General features: G+C 36.8%; 1 protein-coding gene across 2 annotated transcripts in view; it reads right to left on the bottom strand.

Moving 5' to 3' along the window:
* Window positions 1-2,524: 2,524 nt before the first annotated feature.
* The window catches only part of KDM7A (lysine demethylase 7A), a 61,599-nt gene continuing 42,720 nt past the window's right edge, over window positions 2,525-21,403 (bottom strand). Inside the window, exons 11-20 of one of the 2 annotated variants that reach the window (XM_058022340.1) lie at window positions 18,740-18,829; window positions 17,724-17,933; window positions 17,011-17,135; window positions 16,348-16,505; window positions 13,128-13,225; window positions 10,495-10,643; window positions 10,149-10,357; window positions 9,725-9,810; window positions 8,342-8,618; window positions 2,525-7,649 (exon numbers count right to left, since the gene is read on the bottom strand). In XM_058022340.1, the coding sequence (XP_057878323.1) occupies window positions 7,555-7,649; window positions 8,342-8,618; window positions 9,725-9,810; window positions 10,149-10,357; window positions 10,495-10,643; window positions 13,128-13,225; window positions 16,348-16,505; window positions 17,011-17,135; window positions 17,724-17,933; window positions 18,740-18,829 (1,497 nt within the window). In that variant the 3' untranslated portion in view covers window positions 2,525-7,554. The remainder of the gene's footprint in view (window positions 7,650-8,341; window positions 8,619-9,724; window positions 9,811-10,148; window positions 10,358-10,494; window positions 10,644-13,127; window positions 13,226-16,347; window positions 16,506-17,010; window positions 17,136-17,723; window positions 17,934-18,739; window positions 18,830-21,403) is intronic. The other variant, XM_058022341.1, reaches the window with a different exon arrangement.

The raw sequence follows: 21,403 nt of genomic DNA, 5'->3' as shown, positions 1-21,403 counted from the left end.
TGGATGGGAACTTTACTCACACTCATTGCAGCAAAATTTCTTACAAGGAATAAACTTCGGGGCAAAGCATCACAAACAAGCAGACTGTTTGTATACTGTTTTTTTTTTTTTAGTTGACTTAAAAGTTCCAAAGTAGAGTATTTTTTCCAAGACCAAAGCAAATACAGCAGAAGTAGTACAGATAAATAGATCTATTAAGCCAAACACAATTCTTTGAAAAATTGCAGTAGTTATTCTAAAGACTGAATATAATTGGCTTTTGAAAAATCAGACCTTAGTCTAGACAGAGCAAACTGTGCTATTAGCCAGCTGTTAGGTGGAATACTACAAGCTCTGGCAATGACAGATTTTATTCACTGTCTTGATCACCAGCTGTTTTTTCTGCAGATAAAAATTTCAGTCACTACCATTGCAGAAACCACGGAGTTCAACAATCCTGGTTGTATCAGGAGTTACAATAACATTCTGGTTTTACAGTTTCAGTCCTCATTAACTTTTGGCTTGAGACAGCTGACATTACTTACCAGCACTAAAAGTGTAATTTCAAGGGCTCCCAGGACAAACACTTCTATACAAAGAAAAAACTAAGTTTCTACAGAAACTAACACTCAGCATGATTGACTTTACCATATTCATGCTATTAGTCATGTTTCCATCATAAATCCAAAGGTCCTCCTAAACAAAATGAACCAGAAAAGGTTTGGTTGAAGATGTTACCTGATGAGCCACCACCACAAAAGCTTCACAGCTTAAGCAGGTCAGGACAAACCCTCTGGAGAGAGCTGAACTTCACTAAATGTACAGAAATGGAAAGCCAGTATGTAGGCACTTTACCAGTGGGTACTTTACCTCAAACACAGCAGAATGCTATTGATTAAATACCAAAATCAGTATTTCAGTCCTCAGATACCAAGATGGGTATCTTGTTCATTCCCTGACTTTAGAAATTCAATTCCTTTGCTGGATTTGGTAGCCTTGAAATCTTTAAACCCCTTATGTCCCTCAGGAAAGAACAATCCAGGTAATTATTTCTCCATTCTCTGCAAAGAGAAAAGCAGGAGACCAGAAACTGACTTTTAATGAAAATACGGCTCCAGCTGCTGAAGGCTGTCCAGCAGCATTTAAAGCAGCACTTGAGATATTTCATGTTTTCCAGTGTATTATCCTGTCATCCACTAAAATAGCTGAGACAGGAAAAAAAAAATCTTTTAATTGTAGCTGGCAAAAAACAAAAGGCCAAATAGTAAAGTTGCTTGTTTAGGTTTTCATACAGGCATGGAGCTTGTATTCGTGGCCCACTAAGGAGCTCTCTTAAGTCTATCCCTTGAAGACCAAAACATTGGTCTGAGCAGTGAGCTGAGTGTGACAGATCCAGATGAGTATTTGATGGAAATGCATAGGCTGTAGCATTGCTATTCAATCACAGTGATTAAGACCTTTCCAAAATATGCAGTTGCTCTGACAGACAAACAGTTCTTTCAGATCTTTGGCAAATCTTGGGCTAACCAAATTTAAAATCAGTTTTAACAAATCAATTGAAAAGATGTAAAGGCATGTCAAAATACAGTGGGAACAGATATCTGAAGTATAAATATTGTATCATCAACCCCTGTACTTGACTCTATTTCTCCCTCCACCCAAATGAAATTTGTTTTTGAAACGGCATAGAAGTTTCTGCTCACCAGATCTGGAACACTATCATGTTTTAAACTTTAGGTCAAACAGCTTCCCAGTTTGCCATGGGTTTTCAACTGTCCCTTTAGGCAGTACATGGTTTGATGAGGCCAGCATTCTTGTTCTTTTCTGTAAAGCACCTGGCACAATTCAGATCTCCTAGTCATTACTCCTAGTCACCCAGAAATTCTCTGTAAACCAGAAGCCAGGGTAAGCAGCAAACCTGAGCAGGTTGCTGATCTCAAAACCTTTTGCCATCTGATTGTTCCAGTGCCCCTGGTGCATCATTTATCTCAGGCTGACTGACCCTCAGCAGGGCACTGCAGCAGCTCAGTGGGGCACAGGACAAGGCTGCACACCAAGCTGCAAACCAGGTGATGATGTCAGGAGGGAAAAGCAGCAGGGAAGTCCTCCAGGACAAAAGCAAGTGTGGCTAAGCACATGTAAGTGTGAAAGAGAAAGCTCTTCTTGCAGAAACTGCACACACTTCAAGGAAAAAGAAAAAAACAAACCAACCAATAAATCAAGAGCTGAGTCAGCCATCAGTAGCATGAGACAAACCTGAACAGAAACGAAGAGCAAGAATACAAAAATACCATTTGACACCCTTCTTACAAATCTAGATCTGATAATATGATGAATCACAAACACTTCCACCTCCTTTTTATATTAGGATTCAAAAAGAATATACACATCTTCACAAAATGCATTTAGTTGCCATATAATATACTTGGATTGAAATGAAATTTGCACTTTGAAAATTTTTTTTTAAAAATGGTATGAGAATATTCCCTCACATTTCTCCACCAAATTTCTTCTTTAAAATATAACAAGCAAAGGGCACAGAGACTGGACCTAGAAAAGCATTTTTTCTCCTGATGATACTCTGTACATTTTACTGTATTTACACTGAAGTAAATGAGCAGAAGTCTGAAGAAATTAAACGCTTTCCAGTGCTAAAATCAAAACATAAGCATACAATTTTTTAATTTCAGTATTTTAAAGTACAGAAAGTGGAAACTATGAATATCAAATACAAATTTAAACAAAGCCACTTGTCCTCCCCTAGAATAATCAATGTGAACTACTTATAGAAACTTACAAATTTAAAGTAAAATCAAAACAAAATAAATACTGTACATACACTTTCCCTGCCTGCAGGCAAAAGAGGATGGGAAATACTGTTATGAATTGAAAAAAATGCTCTTAAAGCTGCAGCATCCCATTTCCCAGCCAAATACTTAACACAGTAGTGCGTTTCTGTAAAAAGGAAGACACACATACACCGACCCCTACTGAGCAGACAAGCTAACATTTTCAGAAAGATTAAGAAGGAAAGATAGAAATTAGACTATGAGAGTAGAAAAAGGAGGAAGAGACAAATGGGCCAGCAAAACATTACTACAAAACTAGTAAATATAGCCAAGAACTAGCCCCATTTTTTGTTTGGTTTTTTTTTTCAAATTCCATGTTTGTTTTTTTTTTTTAAAAAAAGATTCACCCAAGCATTGGCAGCAATAGACATTTCCCAGCAGGTGACAATACATATCAATATAATCTGTTAAAGTGATCCCTTTCATTCCCTTCCCACAGCATGAAACTCTTATGGCTTAATTTATATTAAAAGTAGAAAAAGTCTTTTTTTTTTTCCAAACAGAAATGCAGCCTATGAAGAACATGCATCTCCTTATCAGTGCTACTTTCATTTCCCATCCACTGCATGACTTATCATTCATACTCTCCCACAAAGAGGGTTACCAGGGTGGTTTTTTGTTGGGTTTATTTTTTAGAAAAATGGATGTTGCAGCTTTTCATCTTGTTTAACAATAAACAGTAAGGCCCTTGGTTCCATTTGTATTTCTTCTGTCAAAGAGTAGTGCTGGGCTCACTCAGCCCCAGAACTACAAACAGCTTTTAATGGTCTGGAAGTGTTCTGTGACTGACATTCTGGAAAGACACAAGGCTTGGGGGTCGTGGTGGGAGTGTGAAGGGACAGGTGGGCACGTGGAGCCTGAAGAGGGCACAAGCCACTGGGTCATTCTAGTTCTGCTTAGTCTCCACAGCTACCAAAAAGTGGGTAGGCAAGATTCCCACCAGCTCTGGCTTTGAAATCCTGCAAAAATTTTCAACACTTGCAACTTTGTGGTCTCATGAGTGAAGGTAGCTTATGCCTAAAGCAAAGCCAAAGTGTCAAAAAAGTGGTCGTGACACTGGGCTCTCTTACATCTCTACCAAAGGTAACACGAGAACTTCAACCACCAAAAATTAAAAAAAAAAAAATCAAAACCCCAAAGCCTCTCATGTGATCAGAAAATAACAATTTTAACTCTCAACATCTAACCCTTCCAAAATTCTCTTTAAGAATGAATTCATGTAGAGTATTATAGGTTGCATAGGTAATCTACCTCAGAGGTCAACAAAGGCTACCCTGTAGCCAGGGTTTATTAGCAAGTATAATAGGAAAAGAAAAGGGAAAGTTGCTGGAAGAATCTTGGATATAGCTTCTAGGTGGTCTTTCCATTTTCATATTTGTTTCTTTTTCTGCAATTGTAGGAACATGAGAACTTAAGAGAGTGGGAAAACCCCTACAATATTTCATTTCCTATTGTTCTGCCTACAAACAAAAAAATTGAGTTTTATGCCAAATGCAAGTTCTCTGACTTTTCAAAAAATATTACCCTTGAAAAAAGTTACCATAGCAGGTGTCATTTGCTGTTGTCCAGCCAGTGTTCCCTACTCCCTCCCTCTTCCACCCCAAGTGAGACAGCAAAGAAAAAAATTGAGCTTTTTCTCTCCACTACAATAACACAAGGTTCAGGCCATCTACAGAAAGACTGGTGCAGAAGTGATTGCAGCTAGAATACAATAAATATAACTCTACATACAAGTACACAAAACAAGTGAGGTCACCACATCCTCTTCATCAGCTACCAGGAGATTTCTTTTTTCTTGTTTGTTGTTTTTGCTTTCTTTTTTTTTTTTTTTTTTTTTAATACTGCTCAACATGGCAATTTCTTTTGAATTAACTTGTTCTAAGTTGGAACATCAGATTTAACTTCTGCTGGAAGCATGGATATTTGAAGAAAATGGGAATGAACCTCTGCCTGTTGACAGCCTGTGAAGAGACTATGACATAAATTCATGACAGTGGAGAGCCACTCAGAAAAAAAAAAAGAAAATTAGAGCAATAGAAAGGATAAAACCACGAAGAAATAATATATATGGGTCCAGCCATATCTATATTTCAACTGTAAGATACAGATAAATAGCATGGATGGTCAGAAAAGGGACTCTGTATAAACCAATCACATGTACAAGAAAGCATACTCTGTATTTGAAAATTCCTTACTCCAGATTCTATTCTGGCATACTTTTACTTTAGACAAAAATCTGTCTTTAAGGAGAGAGAATTCATTCTTTATTCTGCTCTGAATCTGATTGCTGCCCTAAACTGGAATTTTCTATCATTAGAAATTGCACAGCCAGCAGGAAGGAAACAGTTTGGTTCAATATGCTAAAGCTGAAACAGTTTCCAAAGCCTGGCAGGCATTAAACCCATTTGCTCAAGTTTAAATGAAGAGAAAATTTATATGGGTATATAATTTTAACTAATATTGACAACATAGTTTATTTCTTTTACTTACTTTGGTGAGAACATATTAGAAGATAGTTAAAATATTCTCTTTTAACTATTTCCATCTAGAAAACATAGCACCTGAGAACTGCAAGTCCTTATAGTCATTTTCAGCACCTGTAGAATACTTCTTAGCTTATCTTCTGCTTTTTAGAAATCCTTGACTACCTCCATTCCCAATACTCTAAAGGTGGATAACTTGTGTTAAATTAAAAAAAAAAAAGACTAAAAACTTGGTTTTGTGAAACATTAATTAGCAAACAAAAAAATAGTTTAAAAATTCACCTACACAAGTCACAGAAGAAGTAAAGTCATCATAACAGAAAAGCAAGGCTGCAAAAAACACTCCTAAACTATAATTTCCAATCTCCAGACAAAGTAAAGCTATGAAAGCTACCTGACTTTTTTTGCAGTGGCATTCCATTTTGATGCTTCTCCATTTAGAAACAGGATAACATAGTGCTAACTGGTTCTGACCCTGCAGCAATAAAGAACACCTGACATCAGAACTATTTCCACAAATTCCTAAACTCATTCATAGTCTAGCCTAAACAAAAATAACTCTGCACAAATATTTCGGAAAATAAAACTGACTTTGTTTTTAAACCACAAGAGAAAATTATTCCAGTATAGGATATGGAGGAAGGAAAAATTGGTGTGGAAAATTAAAATCAATTTGATGACTTGGACAGCTATGCAGGAGTATTTTTACTCTTACCAATCAAAAAACAAAAACCATAAATCCCAACCAACAATATTGTTGTCATTAGCATATTGACATTTACATTTTGGCTGGACCCTGCAAAATGCCCTTTTTCCAGAATCAAGTAAAAGTATTCCCCTTTCTGCCTTCATCCCCGACCCTCAAAAGATAAATATTTAATTTTATATTACAGAAAAATACAAATTTTAAATCAAAATTATTTACAATAATTCAGAATTGGCATTTGCTATCAGCTCTGTATGAAGCCTGACACAAATGGTCATTCTGATACCAGTAAGCTACTTAAATGCTTATATATATGGACCAGTTAAGACTTTCCATTTGCTGTCTTGCCCAGCTTTGAAAGCAGCACACATTCTCCTGCTTTCATGACTCCTCAGTAAAATGTGTTTAACATACAATAACATTTTAATGCTTCTTCCATGCTACATTAAGTAAAATGCCAAATCTTTTAACTGCAATGTGTATCTTATGAGTTATTTGAGAGCAACTGTTATGAAGAAACTTTTATCTTAACTGATGTACTCGTTCCTCCAAAAGATGTAATGGGTCTTCCTCCTTTGTACTAACTCTTAAATAACTAGTACAAATACAATTTCAGGGAGTCTTTTTACACAAGAAAATCATCACAGACAGATCATCAGGAGGAAAATATGAACTCAGATTTGAAGGAAAGAGGTGTATTTTAAAACAAGTTAGCTACTGGACCAACATAAGAAAATTCTTCTGTCTTTAGGAGTCTCTTCTAGTCCATTAAATAAATAAATCTGATATTAAAAAGGACAGGTCAAAAAATAATCAAGCTGGCAGAGAATATGCAACTTGCAGGTCAACAGAAGCCCAGCCAATAGCTTACAAAAAGCAGGAAAAAAAATAATAAGATTCCTTATGCCTTAATTTAAAAAATAATTAATAATGCATCTCACCCCTATTTAAGACTATAACCTGAATATCAAATTTAGGAGTCCAGACTAATCACAATTAATGTGGCTCTCCACTGCACCAAACACACATTATCAAAACAATTTAAAACTTTCACATTATTAAATCTAAATTAATAACCCCCCCCCACAGAAAAAGTCTTCCAAATAAATAGTTTCTTAAATGAATTTTAAAGTTGTGAAAAATCTATCAGAAATAAATTATTGATAAACCACCTTCATCATCTTCCCCTCATTAATTTAGGTCAGAAACTACCAGCAACAAATGATATTCAAGCCCTGATGAGAGACTATTTCTCACAGTCCGTGTCTCTCTGAAGATTTCCCCGTTCCCGTATGGTTATTGCTGAGCAGGTGTGGCACAGTGAAAATGCAGCATTGGGTTGGGTTTTTTTGTGTGGGTTTTTTGTTTTTCCTTTTTTTTTTTTTTTCCTTTTTCTTTCTTTCTTTTGTTCATCAGGCAGTGTTTTCTATGGTACATGCAAGTCTGCTTCAAGCAGAGGAATAACAGCAGCTCCAGGCTCTGTTGCCCTCAATACTGGTCTGTAGGAAAGACAGCAGTAGTACAGGTAGCAGCTACATTAAACAAAGAAGCGTGCATGGCCATTCCGGTTCAGCTTCAGGATCTTCCCAAGGCGCTGTTTAGCAGTTGCCATTCCTTTCTTTGGACGTTTGCCTGAAAAACCCAAGCAAGGACTTCAGTCAGCAATTTCAGGATCAATTTTAATTATTGTAGAACAATGGTGAAAACCCAGCTTTCAAGTTGAAGCAAGCCAAATTTTCACTGGAATCAGTTTGTAAAACAAGCAGGGAACCAGAGTAGTTAGAAAGAACACCCCCAGGAATTGTTTATCATAAATAAAATGAGTGCATTATGGCTATCAGCTCTGTATGAAGTCTGACACAAATGGTCATTCTGATAACAGTAAGCTACTTAAATGCTTATATATATGGACCAGTTAAGACTTTTAACATTTACAAATATTTACAAAAATATTTACAAATATTTCCAGTCTAGGAAGCAGAGTGGGTGTAGTAGGCAAGAACTTAAACTGAGCTTCCTGAATTTTATTCAAGTTATTCTTGAGTAAACTGCAGAATATAAACTAGAAACCAAAAACCTACATAGTATGCTCATCAGACTGTTTCTGAAGTGTTAAGAGTTTCTAAACATTTTATTAAGCTTATCTGATTCAGACTAGTTACATCTCTCTTAATTCCACCTGCCCACATTCTGTACCAAAATCTGAGTGTCCACAGCATGCTCACTTGGTATTTTCCCTCAAGGTCTAATCCTATCCTTTACTCAGTTTCTGCATTCAGTCTGTTACTTCCCTCCCCCAGCCCTCTTTGGCAAGTCAGCATTACCTTTTGTTGCCTGGTTGCTGATGGGGGGTGGGTTTGATGCTGGCCTCTTCGTTGGGTGCAGTGGGACAGACAAGGACGTTTCCCCATAGGGCCTGTCGGGGCTAAGGCTGCCATCACTCAGCTGACACTCTGCTTGCATCAGGCTGGAGTCTCGTGTGTATTTGCCATGCTGAAAACTCAAGCTGTTGCTGTGGACTATGCTTCTATTTTCCTGAACTTTAAAACTGGGTTCTGATGCACCCTCCTTCTTGATATATTTTTGAGTTTTATTTGCATCCTAGTATGGAAATGAGAAGAAAAGATGTACAAGTTAGTAGCTTCTGGCTACAGGTTCACTCCAGTTTTTCCCATTATACCACTGTGAAACAGGTACTGTTTGAAACAGGCATTTCAGTTCCACCAGTATCTGGCCATTTTATGAGTCCATCATTTCTTTTAGAATAGATACCTCTTAAAGATAACATGAAAGCTTTTCCATATGCACCTAAGGGCAATGCTATTGCTTAGGTATACATACTAATGTACTCCATTCCCCTACTTCCTGTTTTCAGCTTGCAGTGACCAAAACAAATGCAATTGTTCTTGATTAAACCAGCCACTATAACAAGCCATACCATAATCACTGACTACTTTATTGGTAATTTGTTTTCAATATTCAGCTGATGAAAGAATAAATGCTAAATTGGGAATTACAAACTGCAAAGGAGTACCATGCAGTCAAATATTCTTACAAAGCATATACCACAAAGCACACAGTTAAAAAGCCTATTTAGTGGCTGTAATTTTGCAACTTTAGTTGTTTTAGTTAATTATTCTAATACTTCTAATACAGACAAGTTCAGAAATATTAAAAAAGTTCACAATGTAGAAAAGCTCAGATTGTCAGAGTGTAAGGCACACAACCTTTCATTCCTCGCTGGATTCCATTTGGACATCAGAAAACAAAACTATTTCTACCTGCTAGCTGTTGAAAGCTATCAGTTTAGCAGTACCAATCTCCTAAGCAAGCATTTTTACTATACATACTATCAACAAGTTCCCCTTGTTCTAATGTTCTGGTAAGGAATAACAATGAATAAACAAAGTGCTTCCCCAGTTGGAATTAATACAAATTCACACATTTTTAATGCAGTAATTTTTATTTTTCAAGATATTGTCCTGAGCACCTTAATATTAGGCACTATGAGAGAAAAGAATTTGAAAGGAAAAAACCCAAAACAACAGTGAAAAAATCCATGACAAAAATAACCCAGTTACCAGAACCAGAAGTATCTGTGAGATACACAGTGTTTAGAGACCAGCCCACCATGCCTTCTGTACTTAGAATTTCACCATCTCTTCTCCTATAAAAATGTGTCCAATATATTCTAAGTATTGCTTTACCTGAGGGGTAATCCTCGAAGCTTCATTCAGGTGTCTAGTCCATGCTGAAGTTCCCAAGTCTCCTTCCTCCTCCTTCACAGACCTACCTAAAGAGAAGTTTAACAAGTTTAAATTTTAATACTTTCACTCTAGCCACAACTTTCCCATTCTTGTAAGTATGCCACAAAACTTTTAGAAGGAAATATTTAGAAATATTTAAATATTCTGATGATAAGCTAAGTTTGCTCCAGTTTTCAGAAGTAATACTTACTTTTAATAGAAAAATACAATGCAAACCCACAGAATACACCTTTTAAAATGTCAGTCTGATTTATTTAAAAGCTACTAATCTAATAACTACAAATCTAAAAATGTAACTTTAAGTGATTATTCTGAGCACTGTGCCGAAAGCAGGGAGCAGCAGTTCCTCAGTTCAGATACCTACCACATTCCATGGGTTTGTGGCTCTGGGATGGCTGTCTGTCTTTATGCCGACTCCTGGGGTAGCTTCTGTGTTCCTGAAGAGAGGTTCTTTTACTTGTGCAGTCTGTGCTTTGAGTATGACCTGGTAAACATGTAGTATAGTGCAATCCTGCCATAGAAAGCATGCCCTGAATAGCTTCTTCTTCTGTACTTGTCGAGGTAGGACATTCCCTAGGAAAATCAAGGGAGTAGTGAGCAGTTCAAACAGAACCCTTTGAAGGACTGATTTTTACATTGCCATAAAGTAGAACCATAAATACATGCTAAAAGATCTAACAGTTCATAAAAAATGCCCACAACGTGCTTACTTTTTACTGGGAATTTCATTTCTGGATGGCTTCTGGGTATTTTGACAAAGGTCTCGTGTGACCTTAGATTCCTCTTTGAAATTGGATGTTACTTCCTGCTTCTCTTCATCACCTGAGCTTTCTGACTCCTCTGTGGAGGAATCCTTCTGCTGAAACAAGAAGAAACAGTATGCAGAATGGTCACCAGACCTCCTAAGCAAAGACTGAGTTGATGCCTTAGGTTTTAGCTTTTATATTTTTCAGATTCTGTACTGTTTTAGTGTGTAGTTCTGAGCTTCATATTAAGGGTCAGTAAGCTCTCTTCACAGAGTAGAAAGACAAAACAATTCCTCTCCTAGCTTGGCACCAAGGACAAATGATCCAAATTCCAGGTCCAAGAGCATCAACAATGTGAACTGAAGAAAGAAAAACAAGAAGGATAGCACTTCCTAAGCTAAAGCTATAATTGGACAATTAACTCCAATATGAAAATGGACCAGAACTTATTGAAGTATAAGACCCTGTGACTGGCTGTGCATTTTGTGACCATTTTTGAGTCCATCTTGGGTCCAGCTCTGGTTGGGTTCTTGTGCTGCCCAAGGTGGATCTATTGAGGCCTTTTATTAAACATCTACTGTATTCCTTTAGCTCTATCTAGCCTCTGTTCTAGGTCAGCCTTCACAAGGCAGTGCTACCTTAATTTATGCTAAGTGAAGAACTCAAAAGTTTCAGGGTCCAACTGTTTTTATACTTATAGTATCCAGAATGCAGTTAATCTGAATACAGCAGCTGAGATGCTACACATTCAAATTTTGCAATACTGATAAGTACATGTTTCACAATACAGAAGGCATCTCCAAAAATCCATTTTTTACAAAGCACCTCACATATTACACCATACACAAATCACTGCTCTTTAATGAGAGCATTAATTATTCTTATCCTCAATATTCAAAGTACAGGATAAAAATACAGAAGTATGGTTCCAAGCAGCAGACAGAATTGATGCCTACTATATATAACAGGACACATTCTGCCCCACAGAACTGCTTCTGGTTCCTGCTCTCACAAATATAACTTTCAACAGCACCATCTCTGATGAATGACAGATGCTCCCAGGTAAATCCAGAGGACAGCAGGAACACAGACACAACAGCTGCTGCCTCTCTTACAGAGGCACAGCCTCATTTCATGAATGAAAGAGCTTTTCAGCTCCTGCTGAGATTACAGCTTGTATGGGCAGGAGCTTCTCAAAGGTGGAGCAACCATATGTGACTCAATATGCCTTTACAGGAAGCAAGGGCTACAGTACATATGTTCCATCTTGGTAATTCAGACTAATCTATTTTCAACAAGTACAGAGAACATCACTGTTTTTTTTCTCAAGCCAAGGAGTATATGTGATACTCAACAGAGGTTTTGAAAACAGAAGATCAGAACATTGATAATTCTTAAAGACTGACACTATTATCCCCACCATCAAAAACAGAAGTGGAATGAATGAAGTGCATTTTATCACCAAGAGGTATTTTTATATAATAGTTTCCTTCACACAAGCAGCTTCCTAAAATTAAAAAGCAGGAGAACATGGAAAAGAGAGTAAGTACAGCATAAATATAAAACATTCACTCATTTACAAAGTCACACAAAACTGGCTATATTCTCCTGCAAAGATGAAATGTATCACTTCTGAGCCACCACTGATTCTGTGTCTTAGAAAAAGAAACCTGAGCCAAAGCTGCTAGCAATGCAGTTTAGGAAACCAGAAGAAATCACATCATGAAGGTTCCTATCACTTACTCCAACATTTAGATTATGTAATGATGAAAGACAGCAAGTATAAAAAAAAAATCTTGACCACCATGGAAAAAGTAGGAATATGAAGACTTCTTGTAAAGTCATATAATAGGCTGACAACTGAAAGAAAGACCAAGGCATTAGCCTTCCAGAAGCATGAAACAAAATGTCAGGTAATCACTTCACCTTACTGCTAACCAATAAAAATTTAAATTACTAAGTACAAATCCAATTTGCAAATAAAAAATAATTATTTATAGACACATTCACACATCTCTAAATTCTAGAGCTTGTATTAAAAATGTGTGTAAATATCTACACATATATGTGCATTCATACTTCATTTAATTCTGAAGAAATCACCACAATCTAGACCCTCAAATGGAGGGCTCCCATCTATTTCCAACAGTCTAAAATCCCTGAAAAGGATTTAGTCACTCCAGATTGTTTATAAAACTGAATACCTGTAAGATGGTTTCCTATTAACTGTGCTCTAAAAGGAAACTGTGTGGTAGATACTCGTAATTTGAATGAAGAAATTTAGACTTGTTATTGAAGAAATAAATAAAGCAACTGGGACCTGACTTTCCTCAGACTATCTTTGTTCCAGAGCAGGGTTCATCCTCTGCCAACCCCACAATGACAAAGAATATGAAATTTCAAGATCGTATAGCTTTTTTCTCACCACTAGAATAAATGAAAAATGAAGCAGCACATTGTTTGATATTAATCTGAACAAGAACTACATCCTTTGTTATTGCTGCTTTAATACAAATTTTGACCAGACAAATATGAAGTACATGAGCAAAATTATATTTAATTGCTTCATTCATTTCTGAGGCTTTTTTTATATGTACCTGTGTAGTGCAATCAGGCTCAGATTCTTCTGAATCAGAAATATCAGAGTACTCTGAGGATCCATTCCTGAGTTCTGATTTCACACTTTCAAAGAACACTGCAGAGAGAAGGATTAAAATATAAGACACAACATTAACTATGTTAATATTTAACAGCTATTTTTGAAGCAAAATCCAAGAAACACATATTTTTACAGTCTGTAAACAAAGGCAAATCCATACAGTGATCTGGCTCACAAGTTTGCTTAGGATGACAGTCAGTTTTCTACTGCTGACCAACAGACTCCTCAAGCAATTGAGCAGATGAAGACAGGAAAAAACAGTTTATATTTCTTCTTTCCCTAAGGGCACCCACTTCAGAGATGTCACTTGGGTAGTTTCTGGGTTTTTTTGTACAGGCTGGAGTCAGAGCAGTTTTCACCAGCATGTGCCCTTAAAAGACTGCATTTGTCCCAAGGAACCACAAGCAGGAAACACATTGCTAAGTGTTTGGATTCCAGGGCTCAAGGCCAGGAATGAGCTGTATGTATACCTGGGTCAAGGCTGCTGGCAAAAATTTTGATTAAGTACAAATTCATTAAAGATGACAATATGCAGTTCAGTTAGCATAAGTTTTTTGGAGAAAAGCAAAAAAGGGTAAAAAAATAATGACTGTGTGTCAAGAAAATAGGATCTAAAGAAAGAAACATTACTTTAAAAGTATTTATAGTTTCATACAAAACAATGCTGAAAGCAAAGCTGAACAAATCAGAAACTAACTTTAGAATGAAGACAAGTAAAATTGAAATGTTGTTTGTTTTCAGCATAGTTTTACATGAAATCACATAAAAACAATTCTTCCTAACTATAATTATGCAAGCATAAAGGATGTACCTGTAACTATGTATACAGTGCAATTCTAGTTGAGGTTTGCTCCTATTGAAAACTGTGGCAAAGATCACAATTAGGCATCAAATATATTTGAAGGGATATTATTGATTTCTAAACACTGCCCAGTGATAACTATTTTTAGAGTCAGAAGGAAACTAACATGAGATTTGTCATCAGAGAGTAAATTGAACAGCTGGGACCAAAAGCTAGAGAAGACTGACTAAACTTAAGAGAGTATTAGAAAGAACCATGAGGAATATCCAAGCACATTAAATGAGCAACACCACTCTATAGGAAATTAAGCTTTATAAAGTAATGCTCAACATATAACGATAAATTAATGCTTTTAATTACTGCAGCTCAAAGCAACCCAAGGGATTTCTGACTATAATTCATGCCTCTGGCTCATTTCAAAAAGGCAAATAAGATTCTATGATAAGGAAGAGTATGAACAATACAGAAAACATAATTTTAGAGATCAAAAGAACTTTCCTTTAGACTACTATCTTTTCCAAGAAACTATATTGCTCTGTATGCCTCCAGAGACAAGGAGGAATATTCCCCAAATTGGGCAAGTGAGAGTAGTCATTATCTGTGAGATCAGGCTAAGACACTGTGAAGTAAGAAAGATCTCAAACCACTTTCCCTTCATTCACACCAAGTATCTTGCTCAATTAAGGACAGCACTTGATCTCTGTCCCTGTGCTAACACTGGGTCACCATTTAAAACCAGGATCTTGGCATGACACACAAAGCTAGACAGAGTCTGATCTGTTTAAAGGCATCTGTCTGTGGACATTCCTCTTGGCCTCAATCCCAGTAAGAACAACCAAAGTTGGCAGCTGTTCTGGGAACAGGTAGTTCCTCTGCCAGAATTCTCTGCAGACAATGCTTTTCTCCCCTCTCTCTCCAGAGTCTCAGTTAAGGTAAAATAATCACACATAACACAAACTCAGGGAAGTCTGAAGACACTCAATATTCAATTAAAAATATCAGGATTAGTCCTGAGCGCTCAATTTTTGGAAGAACAATTCCAACATTCACTTATAGTTCTAAGTACATTTAATGCATTTGGGTACTCGTTGCCATATTCATTCTGTATCAAATAAGAGCAATAATTTTGAAGAAAAGTTACCATTTCTCTGTATGATTTAATCTTTGATTCAAGTGCAAAATTTAGTTAGATTTACTTAGTTTAATTTTACAAGTTGAAAACCACTACAGTAAGCCTTCACTCAACAAGCTGTTTGCCCTGTTTCAAGAATACCCAAGAGAGACTTCTCTCATGTGCAGGTTTTTTAATACTGTCCTCTGTGACATATGGAAGCACAGTCAGCAGGGATTATATTTTGCCTTGTTAATGAAAATAATTAAATATTTTATTCAGGTTGACAGCAGAGTCAAATGGTATGGCCTGTTGTGCAGGAAACTCAGAACTGGAAGTCTCCAGAGGAGTCTAACCATCTTTTAAGTGTTGACTTCAGTTTTGTAATAGACACCTTCTGAGCCCTTTTAAGCTCTACTGTGAATGGATGTGACTTATAATAAAGCAGGGAGCTGAACAGCTATGTCAAGGACTAATTCTATCTGCATACAGGTAAGAGCTATTAAAAACAGGCATTGGCAACAGGCATTTAGTATTGATACTTTACTAATACACTGTGTGATCATCACTGCTGAACACTTGGCAGGAGGCTACCAAAAACCACTAAAGATTAGTTCCCAGTGAAGGGTGGTTTAAAGGACTGGAAAGTGGAATGAAAGTGTTTTACAGATAACCTAAGTTCTTTCCTAACCTTGCAGATTACAAAGTTCAAATGCATAAGATTTTACTAATGTTAAATTATGTCTTTTCACTTGTATGGAATAAAGCAATTCATTAGTAAAACATACAAAATTGTATGATCAACTATGAAATTGCCAGGTTTAAAATTTGCTATGTATTTTGATCTTTCATTCTCCAGAGTGAAATGATGATGAGTTTTTCACAATGAGGTATATTTTGGTTTTAACAACAAAATCCAATCAGCATTCTTACGTTATGAAGCAGACTTAGAGTAACAAATACTCATCCAGAACACCAATTAAATCTCCACTGTGAAAAATGCTCTCCATAGCATTCATGACAGCACTAACAGAAAAAGGTGAGTTTTACTTTTCATCTCTATCCTGTTAGCTTCTTCAGTAGACAAATACTTAAGAAATGTTTTGTGTAACTTCTAATACTACTGCTCTGATTTATTTCTTTATCATCTATATACTCAATCAGACTGAAATATTACAAAAGGTAGTTAGACCCTCATTGAGACCATCAAAATGTTCAACTGATAGAACATGGAGACAATCTTACTGTTCAGTGGTTTCTGGGCATCTGCATTCCCTTCTCCTTCAAATCCTGAGGGCTGCTCTTCTACCTTCACAGCTGTCTTTTTTGACCTTGTCCTGTCATCTTCATCTTCACTGTCTGCTGTGTAAAGACTTCGATCTGTAAATGGACGCCTCTCATCTCTTCTCACAAGAAAAAAAAAAAAGAAATTAGTTTTTACTCTTAAAAACCTGAAGCAACCATTTTCCTTCCACTATTTACAACACACTTTCAAGACATAACAGTAAGATTCTCTTATGCTCATCTCTTCATTCTGAATTGTAGGTATTCCCACTTACTTCCTATACAACTGTCATTTCAATAAAGATATGAAGTTTAACATCAGAGTACTTTTAATGAGAAGCACTCTTATAAACAGATACAAAACAACTCTTTCTACTTTGAAGCATTCCCTTCAGTACTGAGCAAGTGAATGAAATGCTGTAACAAAGGAATATGCAAAGAATCCCTTCCTCTTCACTTCCTAACTGTGGCTCCACTAGGGGACAGCAGACACAGACACTCCTGTTTTCCTAGCCAGACTCTTACTGGTAAGAACTTAAGAGCTCTACAAATAGAAATATTAACAATTTGCATACTCCAGACCATAATAACCAGGAAAGAGTGTTCACAAGCAATCCTTTATACCTAATTATTCTTCCATTTGACAGCAGAAGGCGAAGATCATTGTCTTTTGTTCTCCATTCAGGTACTGTAGAAGAGGGCTGAAAGGGCTTGTTAAACCTCCCATTCAGTTTTGAGCTTGTGATATCCTAAAGAGGTAAAAGTAATCTTGCTTATTATTTCCTCCTATGAACTCAATTGGTTTTTTCTGCACTCCATAAAAGATTAAATTCACTACTAGCATGGTTACCACCTGGAAAACCAACTGAGAAAAGCTCAGACAAAACATGTTTGGATTTAAAGAACTTCAGGAGATGACTGCACCTTCTCCTTCCTTGAATCATTTATACTCTCCTGAAGCACCTGAAACAAATACAACTTTCCTAGAATACTTCTTTTATGTTTCCTTTGGAGAAATACCAATACACTAAGGCAAACCAGAAGCTGGGCTTGGAACTGCTACAGCAACTCCTGGGTTGGGTGCGTGCTCCCTGATATTAATATCTCAGAACTGATTTAAAGGACAGCAAAATATCAATAATGGATAGTAACTTGCCTTAAGCAGAACTTTCTTAGCTCAAAGCAATTTAAATTTGACAAACTCTGAAACAATATATCCATACCACATATGACAGAGTTCTAGTCTGTATTCTTACGCATCTTAAAATCATTTTCTTTTCAACAGATTAGAAAACTACTCTGGTTTTGTTTTTTCTCACACACAACTCAATACTTGCCTCTTCCCATGGTGACATCTCCAGCCTTTTCAGCACCTCCCTAGTGTGAAGTTCCAGGATGTCCAGATTGGAAGGAGTTTTGGTAGCATGGTCTCGCAGCTTCCTCACCCTTCGCCTGGAGTGGTGAGGGGAAGCTGTTTCATGTGAAGATCGTGAACTTGGAGACACACCAAGAATTCCCTGAGTTTTAACTAATTTGCTGTTTTCCTCCTGTAATTAAAAGCACTTTTCAGAATAGTCTCAGAGGAATAAATCCACATATTTAAGTACTGCTTCTTATTCATCTAATTAAATGTAAATTATGTAAGGAAAATTGTTAGACATTTTAGATTAGTAACTACATGTTGCATTTGGATTTGATGTACAAAGTTTAGTTCTACTGCACCTTTTTTTCATTTGAAGCTTTTATGCTATTCCACCAGAACAGTGCCACCAAAACACATGGTTTTATTCAGGAAGGCAGCACAGGGTAGACATGTATTGTACACAACAGATCACATCCCCTCAGATTCATTCTCTTCACATGGAAACGTGAAAATTTTTCAAGAATCAATAACCACTGAAGAATAAAGGAGCAAAACACTGATATGGGAAAGCAACAAAAAAAAAAGCCACCCTCCCCCACTGACTAGAACACACAGCCACAAAACAGAGGAGTGAGCAAAACAGATGACAACTGGACCAGAACTAACTAACACAATAATAATAATTTTAAGCAGTTATAAGTTACTACACTTTAGAAATGCTAAACTACAAATAATTTCACCATTAAAATCTAAAAATCAACAAAAACACATAATTATAAAAATAATAAATAATCACACTGTCCTTTTTCTTTAGCTGAAATACCCATAGCTGAGTATTCCAAAGAGTTTTCCTCTTGATATTCTATTATTAAATAAATGGTAAATAAATTTAAAGGTGCACATAGTCACCCAGAAGCATAACTTTGATGGAGTTGCCCGATTCAAAGATTTATTTTCTGAAGACTTATGTAGGGCTGCCTCTGTTCTTACCTCTACAGAACGAATCACTTTAGAGAGCTCTTTGATGAGATGCCCAGGCCTAATGTTGTCTGGAATTTCAAAGGCATGCTCTGTTACAAGCTGTGTGCAAAGAGAGAAGAAAAAGATACTTAGCTTTGGGGTTTTTTTCCCAGATAAAAGCAGAAATAATATGAAATAAACAAAACTACAAGGGAAAAAATAAAAGTAAAATAAAAACCAGATTCATTTCTGTAATAATCATCACAAACTGCCAGGACTGATATACACATGCAGTAGCTTCCAGTCCAAGCTTTAGTAGCAAGCAGATATTCCTCAGTGTCTCCAGCATTCCAAAGAAGAGGTAACAGAAAGCCATACTGACAACCACTTTATTTTTTTTTTATCCTCAGTACAGTAATCTCCTTTTTTCCCTTTACCATGGTCAGAATAGAGCAATACTTTGACATTCATTAGAGTCATGACTTTAAAAACACCTTAAGACTAAGGGAATGTCACCCTGACAAAAATTTAATCTCAAGAATAACCAAGATGCAGATTTTTAGATATCTTCGTGACACCCAATTCTTAAAATTTACCTTCTTAGTTTATTTAAAATCTAGCAGGTTGGAAAATGCAACTCAGAAAAAAAATGCCTATTCCTTATAAAAATATAGGAAGTTGTAAGAGTTTATGTTCCCTTTAATCCTCTGAAACCATATCAAAGACAGATTTCATATATACACACACAACAAGAGTTCAAATACTCATTAGTTAGATCCAGCAAAAAATATTTTGTATGTAGTTGAAATGTCCATTTAGAACACTTTTAGCTAGAATTAAACAGATAAAACATCACTTAACACACAGGCTAGAATGACTGCCTTGAATTCCTGTAATCAACTACTTAAATGGAAAAACATCCCAAACACTTTCAGCTACCCACATTTCAAAAATGAGATTCAGCAGCAAAATGATTGCTAGAAGCAATTCAATACTGTATGTGCATTTCATTGAACCTGGCTTCCTCTCAGTCATCAAAACAAATGCTTTCTCCACGTCCCAAAAAAAACACAACACCAACATATAATCATGATATGATTATTCATTTCAGTGCCCCTAATTCTACAGGGAAGATTAGATCAGCTGCTATTATTTACCATTGTTCATTCTTTGAAGGTATCACACCTCTACACATTCACCCTGGAGAAAACAGTAGCTCTGTCACTAAAACTGTGTAATTTTTCCATCAAGTTATTGGTCATTTTAGGATCATTAAATCCTTCCTACTTCACTGTCTCAAAAGAAGATGAGCTTGAAATTCTCCAGAAAATGGCACAAACCAATTCTCTAAGATAATTCACCTATGTTAAAAAGACATGCTCCATGACACAAATGTGAAAGCTCATGAGAGGGGTTCTCACTTGAGGAGCATGTATTTGCCATTTTTCAGGAACTGTTTGAAATCCTCAGCAGGAGCAGCTCAAACTGCAATGCACAAAGCTCCTCCTGTCCTCACCTGCCCACAGCTCCACACCTATCACACACATGGACTGGCTCAAGGAGGAAGCAGCAGCCAGAGAAGATGGGTGTAGGGTATGAAACATGATAGCTGGTGGCCAGCAGACATCACTGTGGCTGAATCACTGATGCTCTGCACTTCACTCACAATGGCTGTGTCTGCTCATCCAGTGGTTTAGGAATACTCAAAGGTCTCATTAATAAGCATTCAGAATGCAGCAAGTGCAATTGATTTCTCTTCCACAGAGAATGAGAGAATGTACCACATTCCACATGAATCAAAATACTCAATGACCTACTAGACAATACACAAATGCTACAATACTACACTACAGCAATCTAGAAAAAAGGAATGCCAATCCAATTTCAAACCAAAATAAGGATTTATATAGGCTGTGTTTATTATCCATGCCACAGATGCAAAGATGGCTTGGATTCACACGTGGTTCAAGAGCTTAGGCGCTGCAAACACTGAGACATTGCTTGCTAACAAGCCTTCATCCAGAAGAGCAGAGACCAAGAGACACTGGAGAACCAACTCAGAGGGCCAGCAGAGTTTCATCTGGGATCAGTAATGCTACACAGGCTGGACCCCAGCACATTCCACACATAAAAACCACCTCTGCATTTGCACCTCATGTCCAGTTCCACAGAGCTCATACTTTTGGATGCAGTATTATGCAATTATCATATATAATACCATGCAATATGTATGTATGATAAGTTCTCTTACAAGTCGAATTTGTGAGAAGAAAGAACAGAAAGATCTCAAAGAGCCAGTTCAAGTCTGGCTTGTAACAAGGCAGTATCACAATCAGCAACAAAGTAGAATTAATACCCTCAGTCAGAACCAAACTGCCTGTCAGTGAACAGCACTTCCCAGGAGCACTGCTTCCAAGAGGCTTTATTAGCACAGGCACATGAAAAAACACATGGAGTTAGGCCAGACCCAGCTCTGTGCCAAAACAAGCTTTCCTGGAGAAAAGAGCACCAGCAAAGCCAGCACTGATGGCATACTTATGATTTTACAAGAGTCAATCAATGTTGAGCAAGGAGAGTTTTCAACTGAAGTTAATATTCCTCAATCTGAATTTAAACTGACTCTTCAGCAGGTGTAGCTAAAATGTGCTTTCCACACCACTGACATGAATGGAAAATGGAAAATGCCATGGTATT

The sequence above is a fragment of the Melospiza georgiana genome, chromosome 4, assembly GCF_028018845.1.
Source record: "Melospiza georgiana isolate bMelGeo1 chromosome 4, bMelGeo1.pri, whole genome shotgun sequence".
In the NCBI taxonomy this organism is placed as follows: Eukaryota; Metazoa; Chordata; class Aves; order Passeriformes; family Passerellidae; genus Melospiza; species Melospiza georgiana.
The sequence above is the reverse complement of the archived record's forward strand: the minus strand, read 5'-3'. Positions and strand labels throughout refer to the sequence as shown.